This window comes from Ahaetulla prasina, chromosome 14, assembly GCF_028640845.1.
Source record: "Ahaetulla prasina isolate Xishuangbanna chromosome 14, ASM2864084v1, whole genome shotgun sequence".
In the NCBI taxonomy this organism is placed as follows: domain Eukaryota; kingdom Metazoa; phylum Chordata; class Lepidosauria; order Squamata; family Colubridae; genus Ahaetulla; species Ahaetulla prasina.
Genome location: NC_080552.1, coordinates 13,257,379 through 13,276,978, shown reverse-complemented (window position 1 = coordinate 13,276,978; position 19,600 = coordinate 13,257,379). Strand labels below are relative to the sequence as shown.

The 19,600-nt window shown below is 42.4% G+C and overlaps 1 protein-coding gene across 1 annotated transcript in view; it reads right to left on the bottom strand.

Moving 5' to 3' along the window:
• Positions 1–19,600, bottom strand: part of LOC131185274 (ankyrin repeat and fibronectin type-III domain-containing protein 1-like) — a 397,608-nt gene that overhangs the window by 151,665 nt on the left and 226,343 nt on the right. The window contains exon 5 of the mRNA XM_058157670.1: positions 8,172–8,212. Coding sequence (XP_058013653.1) covers positions 8,172–8,212 — 41 coding nt within the window. The remainder of the gene's footprint in view (positions 1–8,171; positions 8,213–19,600) is intronic.

Here is a 19,600-nt window from a genome sequence, read left to right as displayed (position 1 = left end):
CATCTAGTCAACCCCCTGCTCAAGCAGGAGACCCAATATCATTTCTGACAAATGGCAGTCCAGTCTCTTCTTTAAAAAGCCTCCTGTTGTTGTGTCTTGCCCGCTCTCACCGCAGCCGGGGTCTGCTTATCTGCTTCCGAACACTGAAGAATGTCCTCCCGGCCCCAGCCCTGGCTCCATGTCCAAGCAAATGGAGCAGCTAGACCCCTCCCCCTCCTCCACAGCATGTGAGCCTGAGGAAAGTTTATTTCCAACAGCTGCTGATTGGAGTGACCCTCGCATCAGAAGACTGGATAGGCGGAGGCAACAGAAGGAAGGGAGGGGCAGGCCTTAATGAGTGCTGAGTCATGGAGCCACACCCCATGGCCTATATAAAGGATCTGCTTTCTGGCAGTCTCTGAGTCAGGCAAAAGTCGAACTTATCTTGCTGAAGTCACTTTCTGGTCTCCTGCCTGCTCTGAGGACTTTGCTAGGACTTTGGGCAGAGCTGCAGAGGCAAGCCTGATTTGGATTTCCCTGACCCGGCCGTCAGCGGAGGAGTGGGACACGACACCTGTGATGGAGCACCCACAGTTTCTGGTGGCAAGCCATTCCACCAATTAATAGTTCTCGTTGCCAGAAAATTTATCCTTATTTCCAGGTTGAATCTCTCCTTGATCAGTTTCCATCCATTATTCCTTGCCTGGACTTCAGGTGCCTTGGAAAATAGGGTCCCTAACCCTAAGCTGTCCTATACAGGTAGTCTTCGACTTATGACAATTGAGACCAGGATTGCTAAGCAAAGTTACTGGTAAATGAATTGTGCCCGGTTTTGATTTGATTTGGTTTTCTTTGTCATAGTGTTTAGCCAATCGTGACAGTTGTTAAGTGAATATTGCGTTTGTTAAGCGAATCCAGCTTTCCCCATTGACTTTGTTTGTCAGAGGCAGGCTGGGAAGGTCCCAGACGGTGATCATGTGACCCTGCAAATGGTTGCAAATCCGTGCTGGTTGCCAAGCAGCCAAATTTGGATCCCATGACTGTGGGGATGCTCTAAAGGCTGCAAAGTGTGAGGACGATCATAAGTCACTTTCTTCAGTGCTGTTGTAACTTCAAGCAGTCACTAAACAAACGGTTGTAAATCAATGACTGCTTGTAATCTAAACAACGGAGCACATTGGCATCCCCATAAAAAAAAAAAATAGCAATTACAGCTAGTCCTCGACGTACGACCACAACGAAGCCTAACGTTGATGTTGCTAAGTGAGAAATCGGTTAGGTGAGTTTTGCCCCATTGTTACGATTTTTCTTGCCACGTTTCTTACCCCAAATCAGTGCAGTTGTTCAGTTAGTAACCCCATTGTGAAGCGAATCTGCCTTCCCCATCAATTTTGCTGGTTAAAAGGTCGCAAAAGTTGATCACGTGGACACTCCCTCCCCCGCCCCGGGGACACTTCGACCGTCATAAATATGAACCAGTTGCCAAGCACCTGAATTTATGATCACGTGACCCTGGGGATGCTGCAGTGGTCCTAAGTGTGGAAAGCAGTCATGAATGAGCCGTGGTGGCGCAGTGGCTAGAATGCAGTACTGCAGGCTACTTCTGCTGACTGCCAGGTGCCTACAGTTCGATCCTGACAGGCTCAAAGTAGATCCAGCGTTCCATCCATCCGAGGTCAGTAAAATGAGATCCTGGGGAGGCTGCAAACGTCATTACTGTGAAAAACGGTCGTAAGTCACCTTTTCCAATGCCGTTGTAACTCTGAATGGTCCCTAAATTAACTGTTTTAAGTCAAGGACTACCTGTACTGGGAAAATGAGAGCTAGTAACTTGTTGACAGGGGATGCGGTGGCTTAGTGGGTAAGGCGATAAGCTTGTCGATCTAAAGGTCTTTCGAACTGCCAACCTAGCAGTTCGAAAGCATGTAAAAAATGCAAGTAGAAAAATAGGGACCACCTTTGGTGGGAAGGGAACAGCATTCCATGCGCCTTTGGTGTTGAGTCGTGCCAGCCACATGACCACGGAGACGTCTTCAGACAGTGCTGGTTCTTCGGCTTTGAAACGGAGATGAACACCGCCCCCTAGAATTGGGAACGACTAGAACGTATCTGCGAGGGGAACCTTTACCTTTAACTTGTTGACTAGTTTAAAAATTCCCTTCAGCACTGAACAGGCATTTTTCAAGTCAAAGACACAATTCTGTGCCTTCCTGATGCCAGCCACCAAAGTAGTGGCGTGCAAACAAAATGAAATTAAATCGCTCTCGCTTCTCCCCAACTCGGTTGCGTGGTTCAAACCCAAACAGTTGGAGACCCTCTGCCATAAAATATTCCCCTTCTCCATTAAGCAGCAGAGATTCTCCCCTGTTCTGATTGTGTCGTTCATCAGACACAGGCGATGGGAGCCCGGAGAGTTGATTATTTGAACTGCCGATTTGAGTGACACCCTGTCAGCCGTTCCTCTAGGGCTGAGAAGGTGGGGAGGGGGGAGGAATTGCCAGCTGTCATTCCAGAGACTTATGGCTTGGTAAGGGGGAAAAAAAAAAGCTGATCGTTGCTTCTTTAATTGGATGCTTCCCACTTGCTGAAAAGATGGAGGGCGAGAAACGATGTAGCTTTTAGCGGATAGAAGGTACACCGCAATTAGTGCTCGACTTTACGGCCACGATGGAGCCCCAATTTTCTGTTGCTAAGCGAGACTGGTGTCACACCCAAGTTTGCTTTTTCTTAAACCTCCATTTTTCCTTTAACCCTTCCATTTTGGGCCTTTCTGAATTTCCCCCCCCCCTTTGTTGAAATTTAATTTAAAAAAGGAATTTGCGGAAATTCAAAAGCTAAAAGCTCTTTTGTCATAAGCCTGCAATTTTCCTGCTCCCTCCCTGGCTAAGTTCAAGCCTGAGAAATTCTTTTTACCTTCTCTTTGCTGTTCTCTCTGCTTAAACAGGAGATCAAACCACAAAAAATAAAAATAAAATAAAAAAATCCATCAACTTTCAACAGCCCACTGTTTAATTTGGAGAAGTACTGAGACCAGAACGGGAGGAGACTGGCCAGTCTGGTTTTGAACAAGACAAGTGACAGTAATATTTCTGGATGCAAATAGCAGGACATTGTACATTAAGGTCGACCACTGCTTTAAGTTGGTCACTTCTACAGACAGTATGACTGCGTATAGTTTTAAAAGTGAAGATTAAAAAGTACAGTTCATGAGTGAAATTCATATAACAAATACGGAATTGTTCTTTGTAGGGCCAGCAGTTCTAATGAAGAATGACAGCTCATCAGATCCATGAGTGGAGAACGCTAGCTTGTTCATAGGCACCCTGGCATTTTATTTGCAAAGGCAATGTAGGGTAGATTTCCGAGGCAAAGGCTTAACCAAATTCAAACATATTTTTTTTTATTTGCATTTATATCCCGCCCTTCTCCGAAGACTCAGGGCGGCTTACACTATGTTAGCAATAGTCTTCATCCTATTTGTATATTATATACAAAGTCAACTTATTGCCCCCAACAATCTGGGTCCTCATTTTACCTACCTTATAAAGGATGGAAGGCTGAGTCAACCTTGGGCCTGGTGGGACTTGAACCTGCAGTAATTGCAAGCAGCTGTGTTAATAACAGACTGTCTTAGCAGCCTGAGCCACCAGAGGCCACTTGATTTGATTAATGACCGAGTTTGACTAATGGTGGTCATTCCTCCAACAGTCCAAAATGCTGGATTATGCAACTCAGATCAATGCTATCAATCCATCAACCCAACCGAACCCAATCCAGTCTACCCCAACCTAACCTAATCGAACTAAAGTAAACCCAACCCAATCCAATCCAACCCAACCCAACCCAAGTCAGCCCCATCCAATCTATCGCAATCCAACCCAATGCAACTCAGTCCAACCCAATCCAAACCAACCTAACAACACAACACAACTCAAGTCAGCCCAACACAACACAACCCAGCCCAATCCAATCCAGTTCAATCCAATCTAATGCAATGCAATGCAATGCAATCCAAATCCAACCCAACCCAACCTAATCCAATCCAATGCAAGACAAGACAAGACAAGACAAGACAAACTAACAAAACAAGTCAGCTTAACTCAACCCAACCGAACCAAATCCAACACAACACAACTCAATCCAAAAACCCAACCCAATCTGTGTGTCCAATTAAGATCAATTTTCACCAAAAACTGTGCTGGGTGGGGGTGTCGAGGAAAGGATAAAGGACACCAAAGAGGAAAAATGTGTTTGTCACCTATATTGCAGTGAGGAGTTATTCCAGAGATACCTACCACAAGCGGAGAAGACTTATGCAAGAGTTAAGACTGCTCAAGTGCTTCCTTAATTTACAGCGATTGCCTTAAATATTGGCTGTGCACCTTTGCAATTTCACCTTTCTCAAAAATGCCAGGCTGACTAATCTACCCCTCCATTACTCAAGGGAACCTTCTGAAGGATCTCTGCTGCTAAAGGTCCTAATGGAGAGAGCAGATTTCCCAAGACAGCTTTCCCTCCCTCTGCCCGACCGGCAATTACAAAGTGCCCTGAAGCAAAGAGATCAGCAGTTCTAAATTTTAAATCATCTAAATTGTGATTTTCAGCTCTACAATTGACGCACGCAGCATTTTGGGATACACTGATAGGAGTAGTTAAGTAAGTCACACAGGCCCCGTTCTACATACATATGTACAGTAAAGGTAAAAGTTCCCCTCGCACATATGTGCTAGTCTTTCCTGACTCTAGGGGGCAGTGCTCATCTCCGCTTCAAAGCCGAAGAGCCAGCGCTGTCCGAAGACGTCTCCGTGGTCATGTGGCCGTCAGGACTCAATGCCAAAGGCGCACGGAAAGCTCTTCCCTTCCCACCAAAGGTGGTCCCTATTTTTCTACCTGCATTTTTTACGTGCTTTCGAACTGCTAGGTTGGCAGAAGCTGGGACAAGGAATGGGAGCTCACCCCATTAGGCGGCACTAGGGATTCGAACCGCTGAACTGCCGACCTTTCTGATCGACAAGCTCAGCATCTTAGCCTCTGAGCCACCGCATCCCTGAAATGTACAGTATAGGAAGCTTATTGCTTCCTTTTCAACTAGTGACAAACTCGAGACATTACAGGAGTCTTAACTTGGTCTCCTTGTCTTAAAACTTTCTGAAATCATTCTGCAGTTTGTCAGGCCTGGAAACCATATTAAACTTTAGGTTTCCAGACGCTGCCACATTTTTATCCTGAGGGGAGGAGGGGGGGTTGAGGGGTATGGTAACATTCTTCAAAGGGTCAAGGTCGGATGGTGTTCACGTCTGCAGGAAGAGTGGCAAGAAGTTACTCGAATGAACTGGAAGAATGTGGGACCGTGTGATCATCAGAGGGGTCAGGGGGGGTGGGACTATGGGGGTTTGTATAACTGGGGAAACGAATCCGGAACTTCAGTTTTGGGAATTGCACTCATCGTGTGCCAGTCTCCTCATGCTAGTAAAGGACTCTGAGAAAAAGAAAAAATGCCTCTGAGTTTCTTTTACGCAGAAGAGGTATTTCTGGAACCTTGACACAGTTACCTGTAGCAAAAGAAAGCCGCTTGGATAAAAGATCGGTAGAAATGTATTGTTTTACACAATGCTCTTCTGCTAAACTACTGGTAGTCCTCACCGCACAGCCGCAATTGAGCCCCACATTCTTGTCATTAAGTGAAACATTTGTTAAGTGAATTTTGCCCATTTTACAACCTTTCTTGCCACAATGGTTAAGTGAATTGCTGTACTTAAGTTGGTAACCTGGTTGTTCGGTGAATCCGGTTTCCCCATCGATTTTTCTTGTCAAAAAGAGTCACAAACGGTGATCAGGTGACCCCAGGACACTGCAAATAGTCATAAATATGAGTCGGTTGCCAAGCGTCTGAATTTTGATTACGGGGCCAGGAGGGGGCTGCACCATTTGCAAGTGTGAAAAACAGGTCAAAAGTGACTTTTTGTCAGTGTCATTGTAACTTAGAACGGTCATTAAAAGAACTGTTTTAAGTTGAGGACTGCCCATATACAGAACCACATGAGGATCCAAGAAATAAAACTTCATCCGAATATAAAGCCATCATCTGAATAGAAAAATCCATCCAATTCTCCAAAAATAAAACCCTTTGTAATTTTGGGCAGTCAGAAAGCGCAGGTTTATCCCCAAGAGCAAATGAAGTCCCGGAAGGCATCTTTTACTTTGGATCTGCCACATTTAGTGCTGTGGGAAACTGGGAGGGGGGATTGTATGGAGCTAGGATGATATGTAGTCATAATAACATTCCTTTCTCAGAGAGTCAAGGACATCTTGCCCTGCACCTGACTGGGAGGCATCTCCAGTTGGTACGGTGCATTGATTGGGCCATGTGATGCACATGTGGGTGCTGGAGCAGGGACTTGGACTTTCTTTTGAGTGGGGAAAACCTGGAAGCTTTCAGATTCAGGTTTTCCCAGATGTGCCCATAGGACATCACTCATAAAATGGAACTTAGAGGAACTTCTAGCCTTGGCGTCTTCTACAGAGGAATGATTGAGTCTGCCATCTGCACCTCTATAACTGTCTGGTTTGGTTCTGCAACTCAACAAGACAGAAACAGACTTCAGAGGATCATTAGAACTGCAGAAAAAACAATGGCTACCAACCTGCCTTCCATTGAGGACCTGTATACTGCACGAGTCAAAAAGAGGGCTGTGAAAATATTTACAAACCCCTCGCATCCTGGACATAAACTGTTTCAACTCCTACCCTCAAAACGACACTATAGTGCACTGCACATCAGAACAACTAAACACAAGGACAGTTTTTTCCCAAACGCCATTACTCTGCTAAACAAATAATTCCCTCAACTCTGTCAAACTATTCACTAAATCTGCACTACTATTAATCTTCTCATCATTCCTATCATCCATCTCCTTCCACTTATGACTGTATAATGGTAACTTTGTTGCTTGTATCCTTCGATTTATATTGATATTGTTTTCTAGTATGATTTGATTGCTTATTAGTGCCCTATGACTATCATTAAGTGCTGTACCTGATGATTCTTGATGAACGTATCTTTTCTTTTATGTACACTAAGAGCATATGCACCGAAGACAAATTCCTTGTGTGTCCAATCACACTTGGCCAATAAAAAATTCTATTCTATTCTATTGTAGTCTATTCTATTCTATTCTATTCTATTCTATTCTATTCTATTCTATTCTATTCTATTCTTCTTTCATTGGGGGTGTTACTTGTAACCCTGACATGATCCATATGATTGAGATGGAATACTTTCTACATCTATTTTCTTGATAAATACAGAGGGTTTGTCCTTAGATCTGCATTCTAGCACTCTACTGAAATTCGAAGGAGGATAAGAATCCCGCCAAGGTTTTCCAGATATTCAGGCAATACTTGAAAGGGTTCGTGTATCCATTTCCCAACTTCGCCAAGCAACGCTACTAACAGAAGGATGCAATTTTCCACTTGAAAATGCTGTAATGTTAGAAGGAGGCAACCCCATAGTTTTATGTAAATACCAAGAATATCATTTTAAGTATCCTTTTCTAATCAAGAAATAACCTGCATTATAGATTATATGTAGATTATTTGAAGAACAGAAGTTAGCTGTGAATGATCTACCGTAGAAGAGCTTAGAACCCATCTTGTTAACCAAGCAGAACAACTGTCTTAGGACCCAGCATAAAAAATTCTCTTCAAAATTGCTCTCCGGTGGCATATATACAGAAGCAATATTATACAACAGTGAATGAAACTCGGTAACTCTTCTTTTCATTGGTGTCCACCAAAACAAAGCCATAAATCTACTCAAGGTAGCATTTCTGTGACATCTCACATTTCCACTATCCACATTTGGGGTCTCCAACCTTGGCAACTTTAAGACTTGTGGACTTCAACTCCCAGAGTTCCCCAGCCAGCATGGGGGATTCTGGGAGTTGACCTCCACAAGTCTTAAAGTTGCCAAGATTTGGTCACCTCTGAGCTATAGCAGATGAAGCTTCAACGGGTTGTAAAGCCAATGTTGCTTTTTGCCGCGATAGATTCTCTTTGCTTGCAAGCATTCAACAGCCAAGATCCCGTGACCTCCAAAGAGATAATACAGATGGCTCAAACTCTCCTAGATGACAAACATTAATGGATTCACCTTGTTGAAAATTTGCTGAGAAAAAAATGTTAAGACTTACTTTGAAGAGTACAAATCCTTCTTATCAGCCGATCCCAGGCTCTGAAAGACAGAAAAGCATAACATTTAGTCCCCTGTCCTCCTTAGGAAGGCAAAAGAAGCATAAAAGTAACAAGCTAAATGTTGAAAATGCAACCAGATACTGGGTTCTAATAGAATAGAATAGAATAGAATAGAATAGAATAGAATGGGGTGGGGTGGGGTGGGGTGGGGTGGGGTGGGGTGGGGTGGGGTGGGGTAGGGTGGAGTGGAGTGGAGTGGAATAGAATAGAATAGAATAGAATAGAATAGAATAGAATAGAATAGAATAGAATAGAATAGAATAGAATAGAATAGAATAGAATAGAGTGGGGTGGGGTGGGGTGGGGTGGGGTGGGGTGGGGTGGGGTGGAGTGGAATGGAATGGAACGGAACGGAATGGAATGGAATGGAATAGAATAGAATAGAATAGAATAGAATATTTTATTGGCCAAGTGTGATTGGACACAGAAGGAATTTGTCTTTGGTGCATACGCTCTCAGCGTACATAAAAAGAAAAGATAGTTCATCAAGAATCATAAGGGACAACACTTAATGATAATCATAGGGTACAAATAAGCAATCAGGAATCAATCAATATCAATATAAATCATAAGGATACCAGCAACAAAGTTACAGTCATACAGTCATAAGTGGGAGGAGATGGGCGATGGGAACGATGAGAAGATTAATAATAGTGCAGACTTAGTGAATAGTTTGACAGTGTTGCGGGAATTATTTGTTTAGCAGAGTGATGGCGTTTGGGAAAAAACTGTTCTTGTGTCTATTTGTTCTGGTGTGCAGTGCTCTATAGCGTCGTTTTGAGGGTAGGAGTTGAAACAGTTTATGTCCAGGATTTGAGGGGTCTATAAATATTTTCACGGCCCTCTTCTTGATTCGTGCAGTATACAGGTCCTCAATGGAAGGCAGGTTGGTAGCCATTATTTTTTCTGCAGTTCTAATGATCCTCTGAAGTCTGTGTCTGTCTTGTTGGGTTGCAGAACCAAACCAGACAGTTATGGAGATGCAGATGACAGACTCAATAATTATTATCATACCATGTGGTGGACATGTCCAAAGACAAAAGAAAAAAAAGAAGGTATATTACCAGATAGCTATAATAAAGGGATTACATATTTAGTATTACATGTGCTGACAGCAGCAAGAATTGTATTTGCACAATATTGGGAAAATGAGGATACGCCTACAGATGAAAACATACTTAGAAAAATATTAGATTGTGCGGAGATGGATAGATTGACATTAAAAATAAAAGATACGGAAGAAACAAGAATATTTTTCAACAAGGGATTTGTTTTATCAGGGGTTAGATAAAACAGGTAGAAATTAGAAGACAAATGATACTGATATGTACAACGAAATGATGCAAGTCTTTCATTACATACAAATAAATATTAATATTACTATTATGATTATTACCACTATTATTACAAGTACTACTATTATCATTTTGTATAAGCAAATTGATTCGGACAATACACTGTTTTTTAAATACTTAAATGTATATCAAAAGAAAAAAATGTATAAATAAAAATTACACCAAGCATGACATCATTCATCTAGGTGGCACCAGTAAGACCTGAGTTTTCACCTTTGGTTACTTGGTGTCAACCCTTCATATGTCAGAAATAAATGGTATTGGTGGGATTCACAGCAATAGGAAGGAAATGGAACATCTATATCAGGGCTGCCCAACCCTGGCAACCTTTAAGACTTGGGGACTCCAACTCCCAGAATTCCCCAGGTAGCATGACTGGCTGGGGAATTCTGAGAATTGTATTCCCCCCTCAAGTCTTAAAAATTGCCAAGGTTGGTTGTTCCTGATTTAGATGCTTTAATTACGCCTTTTTCAAGGGTCTAGTGCCCCAAAACTCCTTCAACTAATCCAGTCTCATGGCAAAAATTCAAAGTACGTCAACTACCTGCTAGTCCACAAGAAAATAATAATGGAAATTACCATGAACCCCAGCAAGGATCTATTGCAAAAAAGAGAAAAAGGAAAAAAGAAAGGAAGGGAAGGGAAGGGAAGGGGGGAGAAGGGAAGGGAAGGGAAGGGAAGGGAAGGGGGGAGAAGGGAAGGGAAGGGAAGGGAAGGGGAAGGGAAGGAAGGGAGGAGAAGGGAAGGAAGGAAGGAGGGGAAGGGAAGGGAAGGGAAGGAAAGGAAGGGAAGGGAAGGGAAGGAAAGGAAGGGAGGGAAGGAAGGAAGGGAAAGGGGAAGGGGAAGGGAAGGAAGGAAGGGAAGGAAGGAAGGGAAGGGAGGGAGAAGGGAAGGGAAGGGAGGGAAGGAAGGGAACGGAAGGGAACGGAAGGGAACGGAAGGGAAGAGAAGGGAGGGAAAGGGGAAGGGGAAGGGAAGGGAAAAGGAAAGGGAAAGGGAAAGGATCCTAAGGAAAGAGGCCACTGCTAAATCCATGGTTTGTATCACAGAAGATTAAATCTCATCCATTTTCCAAATGAAACAGAAAATAAGGTCACCTACCAGAGACTAGAAAATAAAATGGAACTAATGAGCTTGACAAAAAGACAATTTCACACACACTTGCATTTAATCAAGTACAATTGAATGCCTCTTCTTGGAAGTCCGGCTTCTTATAGGTCTTCATACGTGAGTCCAACCAAAAAGTCAGTCTACCGCTTGGAGAAATCGTTAACTTTAGATATTCTTAGTTAGGCTGATAAATTACAGTTCTTGCTAGCTAAGCAGAATCCGGCTTGAGTCTAACAATTCTACACCATCACTTCTGCTGCAGCTGGACCCATCCTGTGGGAAATGGGACAACATCTGTCTCGCACAATGCATCATCTTCCATAAATTCCATTGCAATTTTTTTTCCCAAAGGTTTGGAAGCTGGGAGTTTTCTCCTTTGCTCTTTCAAAGCAAATGGGGCTTGTTGTTGTTGGTGGTGGTGGTCACGAAGTCATGTCTGACCCATTGCGACCCCATGGACAACATTCCTCCAGGCCTTCCTCTCCTCCACCATCCTCTGGAGTCCATTTAAACTCACTCCGACTGCTTCAGTGACTCCATCCAGCCACCTCCTTCTCTGCCGTCCCCTTCTTCTTTTGCCCTCCATCATTCCCTGCATTAGGCTCTTCTCCAGTAACTCCTTCCTTCTCATTAGGTGACCAAAGCATTTGAGTTTCCTCTTCAGGATCTGGCCTTCTAAAGAGCAGGCAGGATCTCCTCTAAGACCGACCAGCTGGATCGCCTTGCAAGGGACTCGCAGGAGTCTTCTCCAGCACCAGAATTCAAAGGCCTCCATTCTTTGGCGCTCAGCCTTCTTTATGGTCCAACTTTCGCAGCCATCCATTACAACTGGGAAAACCATCGCCTTGACTATGCACACTTTTGTTGACAGGGTGATGTCTCTGCTTTTTAGTATGCTGTCTAGCTTTGCCATGGCTTTCCTCCCCAGGAGCAAGTGTCTTTTAATTTCTTGCCCGCAGTCCCCATCTGCGGTGACCTTGGAGCCCAGGAAAATAAAATCTGTCACTACCTCCATTTCTTCTCCATCTATTTGCCAGGAACTGAGAGGGACGAATGCCATGATCTTGATTTCCTAATGTTGCGTTTCAAGGCAACTTTTGCACTCTCCTCCTTCACCCACATCAAGAGGCTCTTTAGTTCCTCTTCACTTTCTGCCATTAGAGTGGTATCATCTGAATATCTGAGGTTGTTGATATTTCTCCCGGCAATCTTAATTCCAACTTTTGATTCAAATGGGGCTATTGGATCCCAACTCTCTACTTAAACCCATGCTTTGTTTCCGACAAACTTTCTGACGTGCCCATGCCAGTCTGCCAATGGGGTTGAGATATTCCCATGAGCTGTCTTTCTAAAACACAACTCATCCTCATTTCTCATTTTGTGGACAGGTGTCCTTATTCCCAAGTAATTTAAGTCTTTGACAGAATCCTAAATTGCCCGGTTAAAAAAAAGGTAGAATTTGCAAGGCAAAAATAGAGAATCCAGGTTGAATTTCCACTCCCAAAGCCACCAAAACTGTATTTGAAATCCAAATGAAATACGTGTTTGCAAAGAATTCAAATTCACTGTGGATCTTCAGGATCGGTTTAAGCAAAGGCGTATTCTGTGTTCCCTATACCTGCTCAGGTTGCAAATTGGCAAATCCCACTGCACGCATTTCATATATATGAGTGAAAATATGGACCGAGGTGTCAATTTTCAATAAGGTTGAGTTCTGCACCTGGATTCCTACCTTGCTTTACGTCATGTAGCTAAAATGATAGTTTAAAACAAGGTGGGAATTCAAGTTTGTTGAATACACCATCGTTGAATGGATTCAAACATGGCAACCATGTTATGGTTCACAAACCACAATGGCTGGTTTCATTCAATGCACCAAATTAAACCCAACATTATAGCTTTTCTCTTTCCATGTCCTCATCCCTCCCTTCTCATGTTGGGTCAGCAAATGCAGAAGGGAAGGAAGCACGCTTCGTATCATCATCTACAAGCCCGATGCGCATCTTTGTAAGAGATAGATCTTGATGCACCTGCTCCCTCCTGCTAAATTGATATTTTTCAACCTTGGGAATCTTAAGACTCCAAGAACTCCGCAGCCATGCTGGAAGTTGACATCCAGACATCTTGGAATTGCTACGGTTGAGAAAGATTACACTATAAATGGTTTCTACTCTCATTAGAACCAACTCCAGAGAGACAGGTTTCTCGAGAGCTACTCTCATCTGCTATGATCAGGGATGGGATTCTACTCGTTGGGACCGGTTCAGGCGAACTGGTAGGTCCAACGATCAGCTGGGAGCGAACTGGTTCGCTCCGATGATCAGGTGGGCCTGCCCGTCTGCTCCTGTGCTTCACTGGCCTATATTTTCTCAGCTGGTTTGCGCAGGAGAGCGGATTGCTGAGCCTCAGCTGTGTTACTCCCCAGCAGTACCGCGGAAGGTAAGTTTTCAAAAAACAGTGTGAAGCGCGCGATGACCGAACTGGTTGTTAAACTGGCAGAATCCCACCACTGGCTACAATGCCACCATAATGCAACAGTCTTTAGGCACTGGCGTACTATTTATTTTGCATTTGGACGTAGAAAATCCTAAAGCATGAAAGCATCAACAAAGCTGTTGACTATTCATGCTTTTCTAGGTGGGAGGAGCAAACGTGGAGAAAAGAGGGAGAGAGGGAGGGAGAGAGAGAGAGAGAGGGAGGGAGGGAGACCTAACCTTAGATCCAGATTGTTCAAGTTTTCAGAACGTTCTCAAGAGTCTTCAGGGCCATTCAACCAGAGGTTTTCTCGCCCTCCGCCCTTTTTAAAAAAATTATTAGCTGCCGTGCTCCTTGTATGAAGTTGGTGCTTGCCTGCTAGCAGCATGCTTGCACTCTCAAACTAATGTTGTATTTTCACATTGTGGTTGCCAGGCAGCGACTACAAGACAATTCCAAAGGAGAGAGAAAGCCACCACCGGGCAGAATACTAATCAATGGTGCAAATAAACTGTTCACCGGCTGAGATTCCCCTCCTGGAAACCGTCATTCACAAACTCAAGCCCAGAGTCTCACGTGCAAAGCAAAAGGAGAAGGCATCATTCTAGACCTCAGGTTTCCCAACTGAGAGATCAAACTCTTAGATTGCAACATCAAACAAAACTTGGGTTTTAATGCTACTGTTCTTCTTCCTTTATTATTATTTTTTTAAAGAGATCAGAACTTTACTGTATATACATGCTACATGCAGCATGTGGAAAGGTCAACATCATTTATACCAGGGGTGAAATCTAAATTTTTTCCCTACCGGTTCTGTGGGCGTGGCTTAATTGGTGGGCGTGGCTTGGTGGTCAGATGACTGGGTGGGCGTGGCCAATAACAATAAATAATAAAAATAATAAACAAAGTATAAAATACAATAAGAGGTACCAAAAACCAACTTTCACACTTTACACACACACAACACAACACAACTGACTCACACACAATGCAAAAGCAGCTGCACTTCACACTTCACACAGCCACAAAAAGCTCAAAAACCAACTTTCACACTTTACACACACACAACACAACTGACACACACAAAATGTCACATACAGCTTTCTGAGATTTTGTGTGTTTGTGTAGTTAGAGTGAAACACTACAGAAACACACCAAATCTCAAAAAGCTGCACAAATATTTTACTATATTATTTTATTTTATTTTATTGTGGACTTCAATTCCCAGAGTTCCTCAGCCAGCAAAGCCAGCCAGCATTAGTTGATCACTGAGGAAATAGATTAGCTAAGCAATTGATTCTGTCTGGGCTAAAAGTGAAACTGCTTTCGGGCTTGGAAAAAAGCCATGCGTTCATCAGTAATCAGGTAAGTGCCTTAGAATCTCTACTCTTACTTGTAGAAAACATGTTTTCTACAAGTAAGAGTACAAGTAAAGTTCTGCTGATAAGGAACTCAGGTGAGATTGCCAGAGGAGACTTTAATTTTTTTTAAAAAAGTTTAAAGATCTCAGCTGAGGGGCAGGATCCTCAAAGGCTTTTGTTTTTACTTTTAAAGGCTGTTTTCGGCTGAAGAAAAACCGGCTTTTAAAAGTAAAAAAAAAAAACAACTTCTGCTGATGGTGCAGCTCAGCAGAGGCAGGGGGGCGGGGCCAGGGATTTTTGCTACCGGTCCTCCGAACCAGCAGCCGCCATCGCTACCGGATCGCCCAAGCCGGTCCGAACTGGGAGCATTTCACCCCTGATTTATACCCATGCTTATTTTATGAATGCAATGAACATTAGGGTAGGTTCAATGGAGAAAGATGCCGTATTGTTCACTAACAGTCTTCTAAAGTCCTTGGAGCAGTGGTGAAATGTAAAATTTGTTACTACCGGTTCTGTGGTACCAGTTCTGTGGACGTGGCTTGGTGAGGGGTGGGGGGCTAATGTGACTGGGTGGGCGTGGCCAACTCTTTTTTTTTTTTAACTTTTAAAAGCATTTTTTCTACAACCTCTTCGGCCGATTGACAAGCTGAGCCACTGAGTCCCTTAGAGAACAGGTAGGTATGGTCATTAAGTTGAGGTCCAAGATGTTGGAATTCAATGGGTTTTGAGGTGATTCCATAGGACTGTTCTATAAAATCATGCTAAGCTTTCATTTTTCCCCCCCTCTACTCGTTCCCCTGGTCTTTTGGAGTTATTTATACAGCTTTTTGAACTTTTAAAGGAAGCATCTGTTTCATTTGTGAAGAATTATACCCATCTGTATTACTGCACCAATCTTCATTAGTGCCTAAGCCAAGGCGTATTTCAAGAACAGAGATTTCTGCCGTAAATTACCGACTCTGTCAACTTCAGCTTTCTCATCAAAAGGGAATTGTTATTAACATCATCCTTGCTTTTTATATATATATTAAAAAAAAAACTTTTCAAGATTGACAGGCAATATGCCAACTTGTTTCAAAGGATTGTCTGGGTTCATAAATACTGCTCCACAGTTTACTGAAAATTTCAGCATTAGTTAAGCTGCAGTTTACAAACCCGAATAGCTGGGTCTGATACAGGGGCGAAATCCAACAGGTTATAACAGGTTCTGGAGAACCGGTAGCAGAAATTTTGAGTAGTTCAGAGGACCGGCAAATCCCACCTCTGGCTGGTTCCAGAGTGGGGTGGGAATGGAAATTTTGCAATATCCTTCCCCTGGAGTGGGGGGGGGAAATGGAGATTTTGTAATATCCTTCCCCTGCCACGCCCACCAAACCACACCCACAGAACCGGTAGGGAAAAAAATTGGATTTCACCCCTTGCCTGTTACCTCCTTAAGTTCAGCCTTCCCAAGTAAAACCAGAATACAGAATAATAGAGTTGGAAGGGCCCTTAGAGGTCTTCTAATCCAACCCCTCCCCCCTTTTTTTTAAACTTTTAAAAGCATTTTTTCTTCGGCTGAAAGTTAAAAAAAATACTTCTGATGATCCCGTGGCTCAGAATCAGCTGAAGAGGTTGTAGAAAAAATGCTTTTAAAAGGCTCCTCTGATGATCCCAGCTGAGTTCCTGATTGTCAGAGGCTTTTTTTTCCTTTTAAAGGCAAAAAAGTGCTTTTAAAAGAAAAGAAAAGCCTCTGACAATCAGACAACTCAGCTGGGATCATCAGAGGAGCCTTTTAAAAGCATTTTTTCTACAACCTCTTCAGCCAAAGAGGTTGTAGAAAAAATGCTTTTAAAAGGTTAAAAAAAAAAGTTGGCCACACCCAGCCAGTCACTTTACCCTCCCCCACCAAGCCACGCCCACAAAACCGGTAGTAACAAATTTTACATTTCACCACTGATGCACCCCGTAATAAAACTTTAGAAGCATCGCAAAGAATGGCCTTTTTTTTTTAAAAAAATATTTTTTTCTTTTTGTCGATTTGTACTTTGTATCTTTTGGGGGGGGGACTTAACAAAGTTGCATTAAAAAGGAAAAAGAAAAGAATATTTCTACTTCAGGAAACTTATAATGACTTCTCCCATCGGAGGATAAGGGTTCCAGTTTTAATTTTTTTTTTTTTTTATGAATTAACTCCACTTTAAAGTACATTACTACAGTCCTGGAGAATTCCATCCACGTGACTAGAAAGATCCTACACGTTGGCATCATTTTTGGACCTCGGAGAATTTAACATACTTGCCTCACCCTCTGCTTCAAGCCCCCCAGTTCCACCCCTGGTTTTTTTTTGGTCTTTTTACAGCCGCATATGAATCATGATCAAGGCAGGCCCAACATTTTTTGATTACTCACCTCACTGATGACTCAGAGTTTAGGAACCACATATTAAATCCCTTAACAAAATAATGGGAGAAAGTTAATCTCTTGATCATTTTGCTAAAGTATATTTTTGGATGATGCACTTGTCTGTTTTGAATTTACCTATTGGGAAAGAGAGCAGAAATCCTGTTTCCTCCAGAGCAATATTTTCTTTTCTTTTTTTTTTATTCAAAAAGTTTTACAGAAAATTTTTCCCCCTTTCCCCCCCTCCCCTCCCTTCACAACCCCTCTCCCCGACTTCCCGGAACGAGCACAAGGTATAGTTAAAAATAAAACAAACATATGCTAAAAAATTTCCATCCCAACTTAATTATTCCCCTACAATCATCAATTCCTAACTTCCCCCGAAAACAATCAAAAATAATACATCATAATCATTCAAAAACAGTCTGATAACTCTTAGTCTCTTAGTCTCTTAGAGCAATATTTTCAACAAGTACATATATAAGCGATGGGTAGAAGCAGGAGTGAAATGCTACCAGTTCAGCCCGGTTCAGCCGAACTAGTAGCGGCGGCAGCAGATGGTTTGGAGAACCGGTAGTGGCAGCGAGGCTCTGCCCACCTGCCCAGACTTCGTTATTTCCTGGTTTTAAGCAGGAAGTAACCTGTTTTTAACCCTCTGCACATGCGCAGAAGGCTTTGTACATGCAGAGGGTCCAAAATTGTGCACGATGCCCACATGCCCACCGGGAGCATGTAATTCCGAACCGATAAGGAAGGTAAGTAGATTTCACCCTGGGTAGAAGATAACCTTGGGCTAAATAGTTACTATAGAGGAAGAGATAGTGTCCAACGATTGCTGAAGATGGATACGTTCCAACTAAATTCCTGTTCTTCTATTATTCTAGAGTTGGGTTTTTATACAAGAGCAACTTGGAAAGTGTCAGCTTGTAGGAGATGACCAGGCTGGGCCTGATGGAAGAGTCAAATGCATCATCAGTCATGAGTCCCTGCGTGCCCACAAGAGATCTAAGTCCAGACCATCTTGAATGCCTTCTAATTCTTGCTTATTCCCCTTGATCGTTAGTAGCTCAGATTCTTGTAGCGAGCTTAAACTTGCAATAAATCTTGATACTCATTTGAACCATTTCCATCTCCTGATTTTCCCAGAGCTTGACATAACCCTTCAGATAGGAAACACAGCTAGATGAGATCAAACTGTTTGATTGTAAGACTACATCAACTGAATCTTGCAATTCTGAAGGTACACGCTTCCCACTGTGACTTTTAACTATCTCGTCCATTAAGGTGGGTCCTTTTCAAGTTTCTTCCCCTGATTGTTAGGTGGCTGCCGGCTCTTCCCACTCTTATCTAATGGTTCCCTACAGAGAATCTCCTTCTCTCATTCCCCCAAGGTCACCACTTTCAACCATCTGATTAATTAGGGCAGCTTCTTCCTCTGACCGTTAGGTCACTGAAGGTTCTGCCTTCTCTTATCTGACTGTTCTCTAGGTAGCATCTGTTTCCCATCTCCCCCAAGGTCAACCACACATTCCATTACAGAAATATCGACCTCCTTATAACATAATGCTAGAAAGATTAGATTTGATCTTTCTATGCCAGTCGCATTATGGCTTTGTGCATGCCAGAAGCCCATCCACTGTGACTTGTCATCAAGACCACTTCACTTAGTTTCTAAACTGGGTTTATTCAGCAAATCATGATGAAAACCAATTACGACTTAGCGATTCATTCATTATGTTGGTAGAGATTTTGTATCTTCTCATTCGGAGCTGTCCAACGCAAGGCCCATTATTTTACAGGGCACTTCCATTACAGTTCCTCAGGTGTACCTCCGGCATTAATTACCTTGAAGTAATAGGATTTGTCACTTTTACATATTTGGCACAGCCTGCTCCCCAAACTCATATAGATATCTTAACCTTTAAAAGTTCTTTTGAAAAAGGAGCCAGGATAATTTGTCCTTTTCAGTCATAATCCACAAAGCCAAAATGATGGCATTCTAAATTTATCTTGTAAGGTTTCTCATCTTCAATAGTCCAAGTACAGAGAGCAAATATTTATGCATTTCTTCTACTTACACACTGAGAGAGGGGGCGAGGTGGGAGGGGAGAGACTGATGGAGGAAAATGTTTGCTCAGAATTGATCTGTGATGCTCTTTGAGCTTGGTTATTTTCTTGCAGACATTTAATTACCCAAGCTAGATAACATAATCAGTGCACCATTTGCTAACCTAGTTTGGGTGATAAAATTTTTGCAAGAAAATTTTGCAACCATCTTTAGAGAGCACCCAGGACCCTAGATAGGTAGGTAGATGATAGATAGATAGATAGATAGATAGATAGATAGATAGATAGATAGATAGATAGATAGATAGATAGATAGATAGATAGATAGATAGATAATGATAGATAGATAGATAGATAGATAGATAGATAGATAGATAGATAGATAGATAGATAGATAGATAGATAGATAGATAGATAGATAGATAGATAGATAATGATAGATGATAAATGATAGAAGATGATAAATAAATAGAAGATATAGATAGATGGATGATAGATAGATCAATAGATCGATAGATCGATCGATCGATAGATATAGATAGATAGATATGATAAATGATAGATAAATAGAAGATATAGATAGATGATAGATAGATAGTTAGATAGGTAGATGGA